Here is a 20,545-nt window from a genome sequence, read left to right as displayed (position 1 = left end):
TTTTTATCGCTGGCTTTTCATATGTCATACTTCGATGTTGCTAGTATAGGCAGGGTACGTACACTCACAAACATCAGAGTGCCGATATCTTGCTGTTAAAATGTTTTTGTTTTCAACAAGGGAATATACCCAAATTGTAATTGTTTTCCTGTCATAATTTTGCTGCTCTCTCTCGACGAACAAAAATCATGCTCTAAAAGTCGCTCCTCATACCTGCCCTGATGTATGACTCGGAATCATGGACGGTGTAGGGAGAAGATGAGATGGCTCGTGGCGTGTTCGAGAGAAAAGTTCTCCGGAAGATGTATGGTGCTGTCTGTAATGCCGATGGTGAGTATCGAAGGAGATATAATGATAGGAGCTTTACGCAGATATGACGATAGTGCAGCGGTGCAGTGAATTCATAGAAGTGTCTATTGCCATAGCTACCTGTCAAATAAAAGGTGGCAGGGAGAATGGCTGTCGCGAATGGCCAAAGAATAGAAGAAAGGTTTGTTATTTGCCCGCGGTTATTAAATTGAAGTGCCATAAATTGCCCATTTGTGTTTCTAATCAGCCTTTCTTTTAAATGTGTACACAAAAATCAGACTACATATTATTATTCATTTCCAAAAGCTGGTTAATGGATGAAATGTGAGCAGTCAGTTAAGCAGACATTTTAAAAAATCATGATTCAATTACTAGAGATTTGTTCTCCAATGATAACAGACATTTGACACTCCCAAATTTAAAAATCTGGACGGGTTGCTTTTACGAAGTAAGGAAAACGGGAAATAATTCAATCCCCTTCAGCCAAATTGTAGTAGAAAAGTACCTGTAGTAGTAATATAAGTAGTGATAATAAATTTGTAAATGCCAACAGGTTTTGGGGGAAATAATTCATGTTCTAGTAAATATTTCGTGAATTGATAAAGCGTTATGTTGGTTTGGTTATTCTTTCAGAATTTGTTTGAAGAATTCAAAAATTCCCTATCTGAGCAAAAGTTAAATACATTTTGACATAAGTGGGAGTTAATGAAAAGCATTCTGAGATAAAGCGTTCTTCAACCTAATTCTGATATAGGACGTTTTTGTGAAAAATACTGAAATGGGAAATTTTTTACAAATATTTTGAGATAGGATGATTTCGAACTGGCAGCCGCAATGAACTGACAAAAAAAAAAAATAAAAGGAAATAGCTTATTGTCTTGGAACTTTATATTCCGGTCTTGACTTTGGCAGAAGAGTTACGGTTTTGTGCGGTCCTGCTACACAGGGAGTATTTACCTTTTTATTCTGAAATTTCGGAAAGCTCTTTTCCGTTTAAGTATTCATGAAAGTGTTCCGGATAAACCGTTAATTTAGAATATTCCGAACACGTTCGTTTGATACTACATCACGAGGTCCGAATATTCGAAATAAGTATATGCATAATATTCCAAATATAAAACGATTCCACAAATTCTTAAATGGAAACGTATGTTCCGAACATACGGAATGAATAATGTCACATGCTCAATGAGTACATTTCCATGGCATATCCATCATTTACTAATGACATTTATATGTAAACCGATTTAAGTACTAGTCGAATTTTAAATTGGTTTATTTTTCGTATGTTCAAATATTTACGGAAGTGCATGTTTCCTTGGGTGTCCTTACTTTTCATAAAATAAATTCACTATAGTTAATAAATTCACCTTATAATTAAAAAAATGTATTCAGGAAGTGTGAGTTTTAAACGTACGTTTTTCTTTCATATAAATTAAATGAAGAAAAAGTGTACATTTTGAATCTCACTGTTACTGAATCTACCCCCAGTACTTATCGGATTTTTGTAAACTGATTGCTTCCTTTTTCTACTACTAATATTTTTCGAAAAATCGCAAAGAAACAACACATTTAACGGATGTCAATTCGATTTGAGAACAAAATGGCTGCAACTGTCAAAAAATTTGTCAGCCGAGCGAACCTCTTGTGATTGAATCATGTTAAAATATGTAAACAATGAAATATACTAGACGTCTGAAAAGTTTGAAGAACATTACACTGCGGAACAAATCTCCACTTTTCAAGATTTTCCAAGGATAAAAATTTCCTTTCACATTAGATGTAATTTTGTGTGCTGATTTCATAAATCATTTTACTTTTTTTGTAACAGCTCTAGTTTTCGAGATATTTTCGACTACCCGAAAACTTATCCCACAGGAGTAGAAAAGTGCAAAAACAAAAAATGCAACAATTTACAAAAGCAAACCTCAATTTTTTTAATACTTCATTTATTATTTTTTTATTTTTTTTCCTTTATTAACAACTTTGATATACAATATATGTATATACATACATAAATTTTTTGTCTTTGTTCTTTCATTTTAAACTATTGGTTTTTGTATTTGTTGTGTATTTGATGTTTCATTTAACGAAAATTAAAAAAAACCTACAAGAATGTCAATAAGAAGGACTCAGTGAAAGTGATCGATATTATTTTGTTTTTGTTCTTAAACTTTCGTTAAATTAAACAACAAATACAAAAACAAATAGTTTAAAATGAAAATTAAATTGAAAATTGCGTCTTTCGCTTTTGCACTTTTCAATTACTGTTCGATCGTATTGGCTTTGACTAAGAGTATTTATTGTGTTTTCTTGTAACATCTCCAAATTTTTTCGTGACTTTTATTTTAAAACTTATACAATTAATTCTGTTTCTGTGTTGTTTGTGGTGAATATATACCTGGGCTGAGTTGCGAGAAATTAAAAGCAGGTATTTTCGATGGCCCCCAGATAAGACAGCTAATCAAAGACCTAGATTTTATTGGGTCGATGAACGAGCTTGAAAAGAGTACTTGGAAATCTTTCGTTTTGGTAGTGCAAAATTTCCTTGGAAACCGAAAATCTGCGAATTGTGAGCAATTGGTGAACGATATGCTGTGTAATATGAAAGAGCTAGGCTGCAACATATAAATCGGTTTCCTAAGAATCTTGGAGATTATAGTGAAGAGCAGAGTGAAAGATTTCACCAGGATATTCGTGTTGTGGAAGATGGGACACGCATATGATGGCCGATTACTGCTGGAGTCTTTGTCGGGATCTTGAACAAGACCCACAGGCAAGAAAGTTTCATAAAAGGCAATTTTGTGCTGATACGCGGTAAATCATTAAAATTAAGTATGTAAAAATTCTTATTTTTGTAAGAAATTAACACCTATACGAAAATTAAAAACTAGAGCTGTTAGACGGAAACAAATCATTTTTTCGTAATCAGCACCCTTAAATTGAACTAAAAAAAGACTGGAAAATTTTACACTGTCCAGTGTTATTGAACAAATGATTTAAGTAATCCAACAGCAATTGAACTGGTGATCGGGGCTGTTTACATTCGCCACTTGTATGAATTCACAATGTTCTTAGTAAAGCGTTCTATGACCAGGTGGGAGATTAAATAAGTGAGAACACTGTACACTTTTGCTTCATATAATTGGTATGAAAGAAAAACGTACATTTCAAAACTCACACCTACAGAATACATACCCTGATATTTGAATCCGGCTATGACTTTATATGTTATACTAATCTTCCGACGAGAAAAACGATTTTTGCGGACAAAATGTGTGTTTATGGAATAGCTCTCCTTATTTCAAATAACTTCTAGTTTTCTTCTTACATAAAAGATTTAACCATCCTAGGACGGAAGGGAATTTTGGTACTTGAGTTTTAACTGACACTGTACAATTTAACATTTGCTTAAAATAATTGTGCGTCCTTTACGTGAGCTACATTTAGTTTATGATCGTAAAACGAACATGTCGCGATGTAGAAATCTTGATTTTCATTGCATTTTATATTGCGGCACCAATCTGCACCATAGCAAATACTTTTATGTGCAAAATATTCGCCAACAATGGTGGGAACAATCAATTCCTCGTTGGCCAGTTGCACGATACTAAAATTATGATACATGCAAGCTGCTAAAATGCGATCACCCTGGAAAGGATCGGCCTTCAAACGCCAAATACCACCGCCAAGATTCAATTGTTCTAGTGGTGCTTTCATTGAGCGCGTATCGAATATGCGTAGATGTTCATCATAAGATCCAGTTAGTAATAAATGTTCTCGCATTGAATGACTAAGCAATGAAGTAACGCCGGCATTATGCGATTTGTTTGTGAAAATTCGGCAGGATGATCGTAGATCGTATGCTTGCAGGAGTATATCATCGCCACCGCTGTAAATGCGGTTAATATCCCATTTATCAAAGGCACATGTCCATGCTTCGAAGCCATGTGCTGAGAATGTGTCAACTTTTTTGAGACCCAGCTCTGGTTTGTAATCGATTAGGTTTAAGCCACCTTTCGAATCTGAGATTAGTATTTGAAATTGCTGACTTGTTGAACATCCCAAACATCGCCAATCCAATGATAATGCCAATATATCATCATAAATAGGATTTAATTCCAAGTTACTTATCATTCTTAATATATCATCTTTCATTTCATATAATTCGACTTGACCAAATGAATTGACAGCTGCCAATAAAGGATTATCCTCAGATTGATTATGTAACCACTTCATATCGAGAATGGCAGCTGTTTCCATACGATAAATTTCCTGTAGTTGTTTTGTAGTCGAACAAAATCTATAAAGATATATACGACCTTTTCGTCTGGTGCGGGTTGCTTCGTTAGCATCAGCATTTTCTTCTAATTGATAGGTACCACAAGCCAAATATGATTGGAAATGTGGATGTGGGCACCATTCCACCGAATCGGCAGAATATTCCGTATCGACTGAGTTCAAAGTGATGAAGTTAAGCTAGAATAAACAAAAAAAAAAAAAAATTACCAATTTTTGTTGTTATATCGGCCTACTGATTTATAGGATCGCCGGTTTGTTTTTTCTTCTTTCTTCTATTCTAATTTAAAAACTTTTTCATTTCAGAACAAATGTATCATAACAATAATAATGATAAAATAATTATTGTTAGGCCTTGAGCTCGATTCGTACTTGCGACCAAAAAACATTACGTAATTGTATATAGTAGGAAATCCACACCAAAACCTAACATTTATCTAAGTACCTAATTTACAAGAAATCACATTTTAATGCACAGAGCTGTTCAAAAAATTTTATATTGAAGTGTAAATCACAATACATACATATACAAAATTATATGTACATTGCAACTTTCTTAAATTAAAAAAAAAAAAGTTATTTTAAGTTTTTTTTTTTTTTTTAATTTTTTGTTGTCAACTTGTTAGCGTAATACCTATATGACACTACTTTATTTTCTCTGTATTTTTCTTGTATTTTCTTTTATATTTTTTGTCGCCCTCCCTCCTAACACGGTTACAGTACTGGTGTAAGTGTGTAAAATATATTTCAAAAAACTAACGAAATACAAAAAAAACTACAACCTACTTCATTAAAAACAAACGAGCCAGTTTGTATTTCGATATGTTTTTTTGACATTCCGCCGTTTTTTCTTTATTTTTTCTGACAAATGAAATTTTTGTATGAAGTAAGCGGGGGATGCCCTTATTGCTTTTAAATGTATGAAATCAATTGTAATTTATTTAATAATTTGGGAAAAATTTAAACAACGTGACATCCGGACGGACAAGGCGACAGCTGTTTCGATTATATCTTGTAAATCTCTTCAAAGCCTTTTCTCCGCCCTCCTACGATGGTTGAAGTGTTACTAACGCATTCAGCCACGTCATGCCTTAGTTGTTGGAAACTTTATCCCAATTGACATAATTTATTCTTTTGCACAGTAGTACATACTTTGTATGTAATCATGTATTAAAGATATGCTTGTTGTTGTGGCGGTTTCAAAGAAACTGGTATTTTTGCTTCTGTTATATTTATAGAACTACAAATAGCACTGGTCGACGGCCAAAATTTACCAGAGACGCCGTTATGAAATTCGTATGTAAAACCACCCCTGATTTCGAAAATCGAGTTAATTTTTGATTCTATGGTACCGTTTTTGAGATATTTGCAATTTACCGTTATTCGAAAAACCAAAAAGATGGCTCCCTTTAATTACGTATATCTCACGAACGGGTCAAGCAATTGCAAATAAGTTTATAGAATCGGAAAGACGATAAAATTTGCTATAAATGCATCATACATTCTTTTTTGCTCAACCATATAGTTTTCGAGATATTAGCTCATCATTTCAGATTTTTGTTTTTTTTTTTTATGAAAAAATATGAAAAAAATTACTTTTTGCGAGGGCAGCATTCCAAAACCACAACTTTTTTTCCAAATATTTTTTTCCAAATATTTTTTATTTACGTAAAGCTCTGTTTAATTAGAAAAAAGATAAGCTATCATCGAAGAAAATCGATGCAAAACTACGTAAGTTATAAGCGATCAAATAAAAATACCCAGGTTGCGCAATTTCAACGTATAGCTCAAAACGTATGTATGGTATAAAGAAGAGTGAAATATCTAGCTATGCTCTGTTTCTATTTAGTTAAAAGTTTAATTTATGAATGAAATTACCCATATTTTTAACTTTTTTTTTTAATTTATTTATGTTTGTACTATATTCTAACAATCTTTATCTTAATTTTATTTTACTATGTAGTCGAAATAATTATGTGTTCGACTTTGAGGCTTATTCAGTTTAGGATCGGTTTCTCTTATGAGAAACCAGCAGTAATCACCCATCATTGCGACGTCCCAGAATCCTTGGTATCGATTTTCAATTAATTTCATTTGCTGATGAAAGCTTTCGCCATGTTCGTCACTTTCGTCGCCAAGATTTGCCGGAAAAAAGCTCAAATGTGAGTGCAGAAAGTGAATTTTTAACGACATATTTACGCCTGGAAAGAAAATATTAGTTAGGTAAACAAGTTATAGAATTTTGGGAAATTAATTTTAATAAGCCTTTAATATTTACCCATTTTCGCATAATTATTGATTAAGTCGTTCACTATCTGCTCGTAGTTAGGGCTTTTGTGTCTACCGAGAAAAGAAGCAACGACGTTTTCAAAGGATTCCCACGCTGCTGCCTCAACTGATGAGAGTAGTCCTTTGAATTGATTATTGTTGATCAACTTTTTTATTTGTGGTCCGACAAAAATACCTTCCTTTATCTTGGCTTGAGAAATATCTGGAAAAATTGTTTTCAAATAGTCGAATGCTTCGCCTTCTTTGTCCAAAGCCTTAACAAAGTTTTTAATGAGACCGAGCTTGATGTGTAAAGGTGGAAGTATGATTTTCTCTTTCTTGACAAGAAGGGTGTATTTGATGTTATCCACACCAACGGTAAACTCGACTCTTTCCGGCCAATCCTTTCTGACGTAGTGGTCCTTACGAGCTCGGCTATCCCACTTGCAGAGGAAGCAGCAGTGCTTGGTGTAGCCACTTTGTAGACCGCATAGCATTGCAACGACTTTGAGATCAGAACATATTTTCCAATCATGCTCTTCATATTTGATAAATTTGAGTAGTTTTTGCATTTCCTCGTAGGTTTCCTTTGTATTTACTGCATGTGCTAGCGGGATAGAAGGCTTTTTGTTACCAATATGCAATAATACAGCCTTTAAACTCAGTTTATTGCTGTCTATGAACAATCGCCACTCTTTTGAATCATATGTTTGACCAAACTCTTTGAATAAACCAGGAATGTCGTTGCAGTAGCATATACTGTCTTTCTTGGTATAGTGTTTGGAAAATGGTTCGTGACGAGTTCTACAATATATCACCTTAACATCGGATGATACAAATTTAAATTGTTGCATACGAGAAGTGTGGATCTCTGCCTTTTCCTTGGATAGTTCCAAATCTCTTATCCATTCATTAAGTTGTGCTTGTGATAGAACGTTTCTCTCCTTTCCCATGCGAAATTCAGTACAACTTGATTCCCCGCACTCAGATGTTACTGTTGACAATGGAACTGGATCCGCAACTGCCGTTGAATGTAGTACTGGTAATGTCACTGTAGGTACGCTGGCATAGGTTACTCTTCTTGATCTTCCACCGCCAAGTACTTTTGTTTGACAAATATAACACTCTATTGAATGGCAAGTAGGTTCTCTCCATATCATTGGTGTATCAAATTTTATTTGTTGTCCGGATTCCGACTGAATCAATTCTACTCGACACGATGTACACAAAGTGTTCAGTGTCCATGGTTTTTCAGCATTTTTACTGAACAGAACATATCTGGATCGTTATTACACTCAAATTCTCGCGTCCTTTTACTCATTTTATTTTTTTTACTGAATCACGGTTTTGAAATTTGACTTATGAACTGAACTATCTCCGGCGAGCCTTGCAGATGTTATGAAGTTTCAAGGCGCATTAACTCATATTTATACTCGGAACAAGAATAAAATTGAAAAAATCAAATCTTACCTAGACAGAAAGGTTCCTTTTTATACGAAGCCGTGAAAAGAAAATACTACCTGCTTTAGATGTAGGCTTTAAAAATTTTCTGTGTCTTATAATTTTGAAAATCTACCTGCATACTTACCCATAAGTGACGGAAATACATGTTTATAACTACATGCCATTTGCACTTTATACCTTTAATATATGTATGTATGTATACATACATTGAAGTTGCGCAACCTGGGTATTTTTATTTGATCGCTTAGAACTTACGTAGTTTTGCATCGATTTTCTTCGATGATAGCTTATCTTTTTTCTAATTAAACAGAGCTTTACGCAAATAAAAAATATTTGGAAAAAAAGTTGTGGTTTTGAAATGCTGCCCTCGCAAAAAGTAATTTTTTTCATATTTTTTCATAAAAAAAAACAAAAATCTGAAATGATGAGCTAATATCTCGAAAACTATATGGTTGAGCAAAAAATAATGTATGATGCATTTATAGCAAATTTTATCGTCTTTCCGATTCTGTAAACTTATTTGCAATTGCTTGACCCGTTCGTGAGATATACGTAATTAAAGGGAGCCATTTTTTTGGTTTTTTCGAATAACGGTAAATTGCAAATATCTCAAAAACGGTACCATAGAATCAAAAATGAACTCAATTTTCGAAATCAGGGGGTGATTTTACATACGAATTTCATAACGGCGTTTCTGGTAAAGAAAAAAAGTTGAAATTCGTGGTCCAGTGTAATTAACCAATGTTGTTTATTTTTATGAATTAAGCGGGGGTTAGTTTTTATTGAGGAACTTTTGGTTGATGTTGAAACAACTATTTATATACATTTATTTGATATTTCTAATATTTTATAAAGGGAGCTCAGAATATTGGGCATTTGACGTTGAAAACATTGCTATAGCAAATAAAAGCTACGGATTGTGAGCAACTTTTTTTATTTTAAATTAAAAAAAAAAAAATTTGTTTCGCGATAGCTGCTGCTCTCTGCCAATACGTTTTAAACTGCCGGTGATTTTTAATAGATTTTGCTCTTTTCACCAATTTTCTTTTAATGCTAGTCCAATATTTTTCAATAGGACGTTGTTGTATGCAGTTAAGGGGGTTCTGGTCCTTTTAAACAGGGCCGCATTAACAGGTAGGCAGAATAGGCAGTTGCCCAGGGCCTCCGAAAAAGAAAAATACTTCTAAAATTTTCTTACAAACATAAAATTCTAGAGAGTGAAAGAAAAATATAATCATAACTGAAAATAAATTTTACTCAAATAAATTAAACTCAATTGACCGCATTCAAAAGGCGACGACCGACAAACTAGACAAGGTTCCTAAAAAGAACATTTCCGACTCTTTTGACAAATTGTATGAGTGTGCAAAGAAGTGTATCGAAGTGAAAGGAGAGGATATTGAATAATAAAAAAGGTTTGTAACTATTCTTCAGTTGGAAGGTCATACTGGTGAAAGTCTAGCGAATCAAACTTTCTTACTGAATACTGTGGTTTAGATATTCAAAATTGTAGAGGACAATAATATGACAATGCATTAAACATGTCCGGGAGGTATAAAGGTGTGCAAGCAAGAATATTGAGTTTGAATGAGAATGCAATCTATGTTCCCTGTTCCGCGCATTCCCTTAATTCGGTTGGAGCGCATGCTGTGAAGTGCTGTTTTTATGCAGTCGATTTTTTCGCCATTATGCAGACATTATATAATTTTTTTCCGCTTCCACCTATCGAATGCAGTTTACGATTCATTTGATATCATATTAGAGGGTCTAGAAATCATTGCTGATGATGAATCACCACAGAATACTGATACTCGTTATGAGGCGACGTGTATCGCGAATAAAATGTAAAAATTCGAATTTGGTTTCATGTTGACTTTATGGAACTCTATTTTAACTGCTATGCTTTCAGTGAGTAAGGCAAGATGCACACGAGGCGTAGCTTCATAGACGTGTATAAGAAAGGACATGTAGCTACGATTTCTCTACGCGTCAAGATCTGCACACGAACCTACTTTCCAACGTCGCTACAAAAAGCAAACAATTATTGAAAAAAAAAAAATTAAATTTCTTAAGGTATGTATGTAGTATATGTGTTCGCATCTTCTAGGCGCTGTTCAGCTGTAACTACAATTGCACGATTTTATAGCTTTTCTCATTGCATACTTTCAGGAGTATCTCAGATGTATGCATGTGTTTGTGCATTGATTCTCCGCTGCTCGTATACGTACATGGTACACATGTGTAGACGCAATTATTGTTTCGTTTATGTAGATACATAATGATTGAATTATTGATGTGAATTCACGTCACTGCTTAGCATCGGCTTTGCAACGAATAGCTTGCTTAATAACCGAACTGATTGATAGCTCAAATGAAACTCTACTATCAAAATAATACTGCTATTGCTCGCTAGATAGCGTCTGAATCGAAACTTGCCCATAGCGCCTCTACCGCTGATGCTTTTATACTCTGTGATTTCTTCGTGGCATCTTCTAGGCGCTTCCAGAATTTTACTTAGTTATAAATTTCTCAGCTACAACTACAGATGTAAAATTTCTCATTTGAGTAATACTTGCACAAATGATTGCCCTCTCTTGCGACAACTCAGATAAGATATATGCATGTGTTTGTGCATTGTTTCTCCGCTGCTCGTATACGTACATATGTGTAGACGCAATTATTGATTCGTTTATGTAGTAGATACATAATGATTGATCTATGGATGTGCATATCACTGTTTAGCATCGGCTTAGAGTTGGCAGCACCCCTTAGTTTTGCTAATATTCGTAACACTGCCCTCCACCTAAGTCTGATCGTCCCTATCAGACAAATCTCCCGATCTAAACGCCGCTAGCATCTCCAAATGTACCACTCTTCTAATCCGTGGTTTCCCAGTGGTTTGTATGCGGTAGATGGTATCACTGATCTTCTTCACAACTTTGTACGGGCCTTCCCAACTGCACCGAAATTTGTTTAACAGTACCAATTCTCCCTCCAAGAAACCTTCCGAATTTTTGCTCTCGTTGTACCTGCGTTTCATCTTACTACTCATTATTCTTGATCGTTCCCTCGCACGCTGTTGTTTGGCCAATGAACTTCTTCGCAGAGCTTGCACTTGACAGATTGACTTTGCATCATCATTATCGTCTTGATATTTCACAACAGTAGTGTGCGCTGGCTTGAAACCACCCTTGCATTCTTTCTGAAAAATTCTTTCAGTCGTTTTAGTGCGTCCTTAGGGTTTGTCAATGCCGGTCTTTTTCTCGCAGGTACTTTTGATTTCGCTTTATTTGGCCCATTCGATCCATCAACCTTTTCTTTTGACTTTCGTGGCCTTTATCGAGTCTTCTCCACCATTACTCGATTACTACTGAACCCTTTCTCCAACTTGAAGTTAAGTGGTATATCCTGGTTCTCATAACGCATCACCCTTCTCTGCATATCGATCTTGATGGCATGGTCAACCAAGAAGTCTACTCTCAATATGACTTCTTCAACGGTCTTCGCCACAACGAATTTGTGTAGAGCCATGACCTGTCCAATCAAGACTTCACATATCACTTCTCCCTGAACTTGGTTATACTCGCCAGTGACCGTACGCAACCTTGCTCTAGGTAACGGTTTTATTCTCCTGTTGACCAAGTCAGATCGGATCAAGGAATGAGATGCGCCCGTATCTACAGTCAGTACACGTTCTTTACCATCCACATTCCCTCTGACGGTAAGACTGCTCAATTTTCTACCAATTTGCAACATAGATATCACAGGGCATTCAATAGCTGGATCTAGCTCTCGATCTCTACCTCTTACTCGCTCTTGCTCATCTCCTCCAGCTTTGCGTTTACGGCCACCCACATTGTTGGAACTATTAGGACCAAGATCGGAATGACGTGCAATGTGACCGGACTTCCCGCATTTGAAGCATTTGATAACTTTTTCACTCCGCTTTTGCGATCCTTTCAGCGCCTCCAATATTGCGTCTACCCACTCTGGCCTTTCTACTTCCACACGGCGTGCTTTGAAAACTGGCTTACACAGAAGCGACGCTGTTTCCTGAATCAGAGCTTGTGACACCGTTTCTGCGAATGTTGGCTTTGGGTTTGCATATGTAGCTCGCTTTGTTTCGACGTCCCGAATGCCATTTATAAAGCTCTGAATCTTTACCCGTTCAGTGTATTCCACGGGTGCGTCCGCATTCGCTAAATGTGCTAGCCTTTCAATATCCGACGCAAACTCTTGCAATGTTTCACCAGGCCTCTGGAAGCGGTTCAGCAACTCCATTTGGTATATCTGTCTCCTATGCTCAGTTCCGTATCGTCTCTCTAGAGCGCCCATCAATGCTGCATAACAGTTCCGTTCGCCCTCTGGAATGGTTTGTAAAATCTCAGCTGCAGGCCCTTTCAACGCCATGAATAGTGCAGCAACTTTATCTTCAGCATTCCAGTTGTTCACTGTTGCGGTCTTCTCAAACTGTAGCTTAAAGACCTGGAAAGGAACAGAGCCGTCAAAAGATGGAGTTTTTCTTCGTATTGCTTGCTGAAACAACTGGGCGAATTAGTTGCAACTCCTGTATACGACCCCTCAAAGCATCCACCTCTGCCTCGAATTTTTCTTCAAACTGCGTTATTTTCTCGTCCATACGCGCTTCGAGTTGTGCAGAGATCTGCGATGATACCTGTGCTGAAATTTGTGCCGACATTTCGGATATTCGTGCGTCTTGTGCTTCAATTATAGATGTTATTTCTGACGATATCTCTGAGATACGTGTCTCTTGTGATTCCAGTTGGGATGCCATATATGTCTTCTGCTCTTCCAATTGTGATGCCATATATGTTTTCTGTTCTTCCAGTTGTGTAGAAATTTGTGTTTCCTAAGTTTCAATCTTCGATGTTATGCGTGTCTCCTGCGATTCCAATTGTGATGACATATACGTTTTCTGTTATTCCATCTTGGATGTTAAACGTGTCTCCTGCGATTCCAGCTGAGATGCCACTGTCGATGTTTGAGCAGTTATTGCAGCCAATATCATGTTCAAGTCTGTGCTCGTAACTGTCTGCGATGTTTCGTTTTTATCTTCAATTTTTGTTGTTGTTTCGTCCCCATCAGGATAAAAGACAAACTCGTCCACATCAATTCCTTGCGACTCCATTACCTCTCGTAGCCGTGCTTGAAGTTCGATCTTATTGCCGGTTGTATTTAATCCACGGTTCTCCAACTCCTTTTTCAGTTGCTGGATCTTCAATTCACTGAACTTTGCCATGTCCAAGTTGTATTCGCAATCTTTATTCAACAATTCCTCTTCTGACACCAATTGTAACGAATTTACTTGCAAATCCTCTTATTTGCAACCCTCTGCTAAGTTCGAATCACTAAACTGTTGAATAAATAACTCCAGTATTTAATAATGCAAAATGGTCTTTATTACAGTACTTCACAATAACACTCAAACTTTGCAACGAATAGCTTGCTTAATAACCAAACTGATTGAAACTCTACTATCAAAATAATACTGCTATTGCTCGCTAGATAGCGTCTGAATCGAAACTTGCTCATAGCGCCTCTACCGCTGATGCTTTTATACTCTGCGATTTCTTCGTGGCATCTTCTAGGCGCTTCCAGAATTTTACTTAGTTATAAATTTCTCAGCTACAACTACAGATGTATAATTTCTCATTTGAGTAATACTTGCACAAATTATTGCCCTCTCTTGTGACAACTCAGATAAGATATATGCATGTGTTTGTGCATTGTTTCTCCGCTGCTCGTATACGTACATATGTGTAGACGCAATTATTGATTCGTTTATGTAGTAGATACATAATGATTGATCTATGGATGTGCATGATATCACTGTTTAGCATCGGCTTAGAGTTGGCAGCACCCCTTAGTTTTGCTAATATTCGTAACAATAATTTGTAAACTAAGACATCTATTCAGCCCGTAAACGTGTCTAGCAATGTTATTGTAGGCAACATTAAGCTTATTTTTACACACAGTGTAACAGTTAGACAAAATCTCACAGCCATAGAGGAGCGTAGGTATTAAGTACGCTTTGGATAAAAATAGTCGAATATATAGCGGAGTGATATACTGTGTTAACCATAGTGTACGGAGCATACCGTACACTTTTCCTACAGTACTAAAGATATGGTCTTTCCAGGTCAATGTTTTGTTAAAAACTATGCCAAGATTTCTTCTATGACAGAATTTTCAAACATAATATTGTCTAAGCCATTTGTAGCTAGCGGCTTTCTGCGGATGACAATACACTTGGACTTTCGAGGATTTAGACATAAACCATTCATAGAAGCCCATGCACCTTTTTGACTAAGGTCTTGATTCAAATTACTTATACATGAACTCATACAATCGACAGGACAGCACGTATACAATTGAACATCGTCAGCATAAATGTTGAAGTCACAATTTAAGGACACGAGGCAGGTCATTAATGTACAATACAAATAACAAAGGACAAAGGATTTACCCTTGGGGTACACCTCGTGAAACATTTAACAAGTTTGACTTTCTACTGTCAACACATAGTGCTGCGTTCTGTCGTCTATATAAGATCTGATTAGGTTAGTTGCATGACTGGAAAAATTAAACATGTTTTCCAGCTTTTTACATAGTAGGGTATGGTCAACAGAGTCAAAGGCTTTGGAGTGGTCAAGAAGGGTTAGGAAAGCTGTAAAGTTATCATCTATGTGCTCCCGTATATCCTCTACCACAGAAATAAGTGCCGTAGTACGGCTTCTTTCTGGTCTGAAACCAGACTGATGGTTCGTTAAAAGTTTATTTACGTGCACATATGTGGCGATCTGCCCATGTAGGATGCGCTCAACGACCTTCGAAAGAAAAGGCAGTATGGCTATCGGCCTGTCCTCTTTGCTTTGTTTGGGAATAGGGATAACTTTAACAGCTTTCCAACATTTTGGAAAGACACAGGTGGTTAGGGTAGAGTTTATTAAATAGGTTATGTGGGGCAGGATTATGGGTAGAATAATTTTCCACAAATTCCGTCTAAACCTATAGCGTTGGACTTCACGGAAAGTATGGCTTTCACAACATCACAGTCATCGACACGAACAAACTCGATAGGACTTGCATCAATATTAATGTGGTTGTCAATACACATATTATCAGCCGAAGGAGGTAACTTTAAAAAACTATCATTGATATCGTGAACATCTACATCGGGGAGGACGGAGAGATCGGCTTTGGATTTGCCTAATCCAATCTTCTTGATCGTATTCCAAGTTTACTTTGAATTTAAAGCGGTGCTGAACTTATTTTCGTAGAAATGTACTTTAGCAGATTTTATGGCTTTATTGGCAGTGAGTCGTGCAGCTTTGAAGCGCATGTGCATTTCCACAGTTCTATATCTTTTCCACTGAGACTAAGCTAGGTTTCGCAAATGAATTAGATGCTTGATACTGGCGTCAAACCATGGATTGCCATTGTGTTTCGTCACCTTAAGTTTCGTTGGAACGTGGTCGTCAAAGAGCTTATTTATGCTGTCTTGAAGGAACTTAGTTTGCCCATCCACCGATGCCATTGTTCGAATCATTCCCCAGTCGACAGACTCCACTGCTTCAGCAAGTGGACTATAATTAATACTTTTAAAATCACGATATGTAACCGAGCTCGGTGTACACAACGTTTGAAAGTTGTAAGTAATGAATAGGAGGTCGTGTTTAGAAAAATTGGGAACGGACAGCTGGTCGTAAAGAAGTACTTTGTCTGAGTCGTTTACAAAGAAGAGGTCTAGCAGCGAGGAACTAGTGTTGGTAAAATGTGATGGTACAGTAATGTTAGCAGGGAAGAGTCCCAGAGATTCCATACTTAGCTGAAGACTAGAGTCTACGAGCAGGTTGCTGTTGAAGTCACCAACTAGGACAATATTTTCGTAATTTAAGAGTAGAGGTTGCAGAAAATCAGTAAAGCCAGCAAAATTTACTTGGTGATTAGGTCTATATGCACAGCCGACAAGGAGCTTATCACCCTTTGATGAAAAAACATCAACTAACACAAATTCTACAGAATCACCTGTACAAGAACTACAACATAATTTACAGGACAAACAAATTTTAACATATATAGCGACACCACCACCATGACCACTTCTGCCAGCTCTGAAAAGTCGATAGCCATTTAGTTTCACTAACTCATCGTTATGGTTTCGGAGATGAAGATAATATCTATATCGGAGGCCTCGCAAAGATGTCTTAACTCATAAAGTTTTCTATAGAGGCTTTGCACGTTTATGCGTATGATATTTATACCTTTAGCACGCCTGCTAAGTATGCGCAGCAACGTTCGATAGCGGTCTTTGAAACTCGAGGACTTATAATAATTTAGCACCAGAGTTATAAAAAGGTTTGGAAATAAGCTTTGCACTGCTTTTGATTAAAGGCAATTTGCTATGGCATATGGAGGTGAAAGATTAAAGAAGACTGAAAGGAAAGAAATAGCTTATATATAATATACTTAATACACTAAATACGTAGAACGATCTACGAGCACTCTTGTAGCCCGTTCTGTGCATTAATAGATTCATCTCGAAAGGAGCTACCATCATCTGGGCTTGAATTCTCAAGGTCCTTGAGTGACTCCAAGCTAAGGATTGTTTCGGGGTTATCGTTGGCTTTACGCTTTATGTGAACTATGCCCCTGATTGTGAACACAGCGGCTACTTTTTTCCTTCTTTTAAGGCGGATCGCTGCCTTGAATATTTCATAATTCCGTTTCGTCAGCGATGCATTTACATAAAACGGAGCTTCGGAGTTTATACCCACATCTACTAGACGGAGCCCTCGTTTACATTTTTTTCTTGGTTCATACGCCTGAAGCTCGAAATTGTTTTTAGGAGGGTATTTCTTTCGGATGGAGAGCGGAACCTTATGACGATGGTTGGATCAGTGACACTGTCTCGTAATTTCCGAGACCGAAAGATGCTGTTTATGGGGGGTGGCTGCAAGTTCAGTATGAAACATAAATGGTGGAAAATGCTGATTGGATTTTTAAATAGGGTTTGAATGAGTGCCTGGACATTTCAGTATCGACTTGTGAAGATATAAGATTAAATAGCGACATAAACTTATGAATCGGTCCATTCAAGCCATATGTGGTTCTTCGAAACCTAATGTGAAATACAGGCATATCTCTGAGAGGTCTGGTAGGAGCGTTAAAATGTAGAAGCGATAATAATTCAGGTGAATCTATCCTGTTAAAAAGGCTCTCTAAATTTAAGATTCTACACCGAAGGCTATATGAGGGCAAAGAGTGTGATGAGTACATTCGACGAAGCGCGTACCTGGTGAAGTTTTACTGAACTCTATTCGGTCGGAATGTACGATAGATCCCGGATCCCAAATAAAGCAGATTTAAGCAGTCTTCAAGGCGTCTTACAGGGTGATAGAGCTTGAGGTCGTCAGCGTAAAGCAATCATTTGCCATATTTTGAGACGTCTACAACATCGTTGATGAATATCGTGAAAAGTAATGGGCCTAAATGGCTGCCTTGAGGCACACCAGAGGTCGCTGAAAGTCCCGAAGTAGAATTTTCGCCTCGCGATGATTTTAGGACAAAAGGTTTCCTCGAAATCATCGACAATCTTCATAGTGAAATCAAACGACGTGCAAAAGTGTATATGGAAGTTTCAGAGTGATTTGCATTTCTCATCAACTTTTCTCTAAGTAATGGAGACCTCCACGAAGCTACAAATAACTTAGTTCGTTTTTATTCTAGAGATTTGGAAGAATTTTTCATTGAAATTAAACAATTCCAAAGTTATGTGAACTCCAGATACACTGATGCACAACAAACACATAGTCATTTGTATACGATTCTAATGGAAGATCAATTAGCCGATGTATTTCCTAGCACAAATATAGGTCTTCGGATTTTTTTAACATATTTGATCACAAATTGTTCTACCGAACGATCCTTCTCGCAATTAAAAAGAATCAAAGCTGATGAAAGAGCTACAACGCGACAAGAGCGACTCGAGGTGTTAGGTATACTTTGCATTGAGTCAGATTTATTGAACAAAAGATATTGATGATATAATTGATGAATTTGCCGAAAACAAATGTAGAAAACGACATGTTTAAAATGTAGATAGTAATTTTATTGATATTATTACATTGTGACAATAAAATGTTTATGAAAGATATAAGTTTGTATTTTTTAATCGAAAAAAGAAGGGAACGAACGTGAAAAAGGGCCCCCAAATTGATGGTTGCCTAGGGCCTTGTTGAGGGTTAATCCTGGCTTGATTTTGAACAATATTAACGTTGTTGCTTTTATAGCCACACGCTAGTATAGTGACACAATGCCAAGTTAGGCCAAAATAGAACTGAAATCTTATGCTGTGTCAGGAGTGACAGTAAACGTTTTTGCAAACACTTTTGTATGTAAATATCTCGATTTATACTGCCACAGATGACTTGCCAAACCAAATATTTATTAGAAAATTTTGCCAACATTTTTAACTTAAAGTGACCTGCCACCCATCTTCTGGTCGCACTATAGAGCTGAGCGCTTTAAATCTGTAAAAAATCTGCTAGCATCGGCGTGGCTGTACCATCTGGACCTACTGCTTTAGATGGTTTAGCATGATCTATGGCATCTTCAACCTCTTTGGCGGTGATGGTAATACAGGACGTGTGTTTATGCTTGTGTGCGCGTCTGTTGGCCTGCCGTCTAGCTTTGTCAACCGTGGAATGTATTACAAATTGTCGGCAGAAGGCGCTCTTACATTTCTTCGCTTCCGACAGCGCTTTATCGCAAAGGCGAGGGATATTTTGTCTTTGTGCTTACTCGGGTTTCATAAGAACTTTACGGTAGACCATAGCTTACCTACACCGGCATAAGTTATAAATCTTTAAATACTTCTCAAATTTCACCCGCATGTGTTTATCCACAATCTGTCTGATGCTTTGGTTTATGTCCCTTATTTGGGGGTCGACAGGGTCATGTTGTCTTATAAGGTCACGTTCTCTCGCTAAAGTTACGCCGCCGATGGAAAGTGGCCGGATTTCCGAGATTCTTCCAGCGGGAATAAAACGAGCTGATGCGGATTCAATGCCTTTGCGGAAAACATCCTCCCCTGACGGGCATCAGTCAGGATAGGGAGGGCAGCAGAGCGATTGTCTGTAAATGTTTTGTAATATTCCCACTTTCCTTTTTTGAAGTTTATGAAAGTGCGTTTTCAGAGGTAATGAATTCGGCTGATCGCTCAAGCGAAAAGAGTATGGGTAGGTGTTCGGATGCCAATGTTACCATCGGCTGCCAGTTGACACAGTTAACAAGTCCTGCGCTTACGATGGAGACGTCTGCCGAACTTTGACAGCTTCCTACCTTCGTCCCCGTTTATCGTGCAGAACGTCATTTCTTCTATTTGGTCCTCTAGCATCTCACCCCTACTGTGCGTCTGTAGACAGAATGCCACAGATTGTGGTGGGCTTGAAATTGCCTAGAATAATGCGATATTCATCAGTGATTTGTGAGCTGATGTCAGGGGAGTAACCGCTGAGGCAGCAGTTGACAGGAGGGACATACATATGTATATGTTGTTAATTTCTAAATTTGCATCGCCTGATCTGACAAATATACCTAAACATTCAAGGACGCTGTCCTTGTGGCCGATATCGGGATCGAGTAGATTATACTGCACTGACTGGTGGGCGATAAATGCGACTTCGCCTCCATTTCCGTTTTTTACGGACGCTGGATCGCAGCAATGCGGATGTTGTGCGGCTTCATAGAATGCACTATCCGTGGTTTTTCCAGTTAACGCATCACATAATAAGTGACGGGTGACTGCGCCTGGGTTGAGGGAGGCTAGGTCGCAAGTGTTGTTGAGACCCTGAAATTGAACGTCGTTGGGTAAGCATCGGAGAACCCGGTGTAGTAGGGTGTGCGGACCTAGCATGGCGCGATGAAACCCGTCGGGTGTTGCCGTCCCTGAGACCAGAACATCTAGGAAAGTGGCGCCGTCCAAGGCAAGAACTGCATTTGGTAGATGTCGCAATCATATATATTCTGTGCTGGCAAATGGTGCACAAGGTGGTAGGGACTAAGTGTAGGGTTCCTTTTAATATATTGATAATTTTACTTTAACTTTATATACTTTGTAATTTAATAAGTTTATTCAATAATTTTATTTTACCTTTTTTTGTGCTTACGTTTTTTTCTTCTA

At 37.3% G+C, this 20,545-nt stretch overlaps 1 protein-coding gene across 1 annotated transcript in view; it reads right to left on the bottom strand.

Annotated features, from left to right (window-relative positions):
• Window positions 1-2,450: 2,450 nt before the first annotated feature.
• Window positions 2,451-20,545, bottom strand: part of LOC137250226 (diphthine methyltransferase) — a 154,037-nt gene continuing 135,942 nt past the window's right edge. Inside the window, exon 2 of the mRNA XM_067782667.1 lies at window positions 2,451-4,788. Within this exon, the coding sequence (XP_067638768.1) occupies window positions 3,721-4,788 (1,068 nt within the window). The 3' untranslated portion in view covers window positions 2,451-3,720. The remainder of the gene's footprint in view (window positions 4,789-20,545) is intronic.

The sequence above is a fragment of the Eurosta solidaginis genome, chromosome 4 (genome assembly GCF_040869045.1).
Source record: "Eurosta solidaginis isolate ZX-2024a chromosome 4, ASM4086904v1, whole genome shotgun sequence".
NCBI lineage: Eukaryota > Metazoa > Arthropoda > Insecta > Diptera > Tephritidae > Eurosta > Eurosta solidaginis.
Note: the sequence above shows the minus strand (reverse complement) of the source record. Positions and strands in the feature narration are given on the sequence as shown.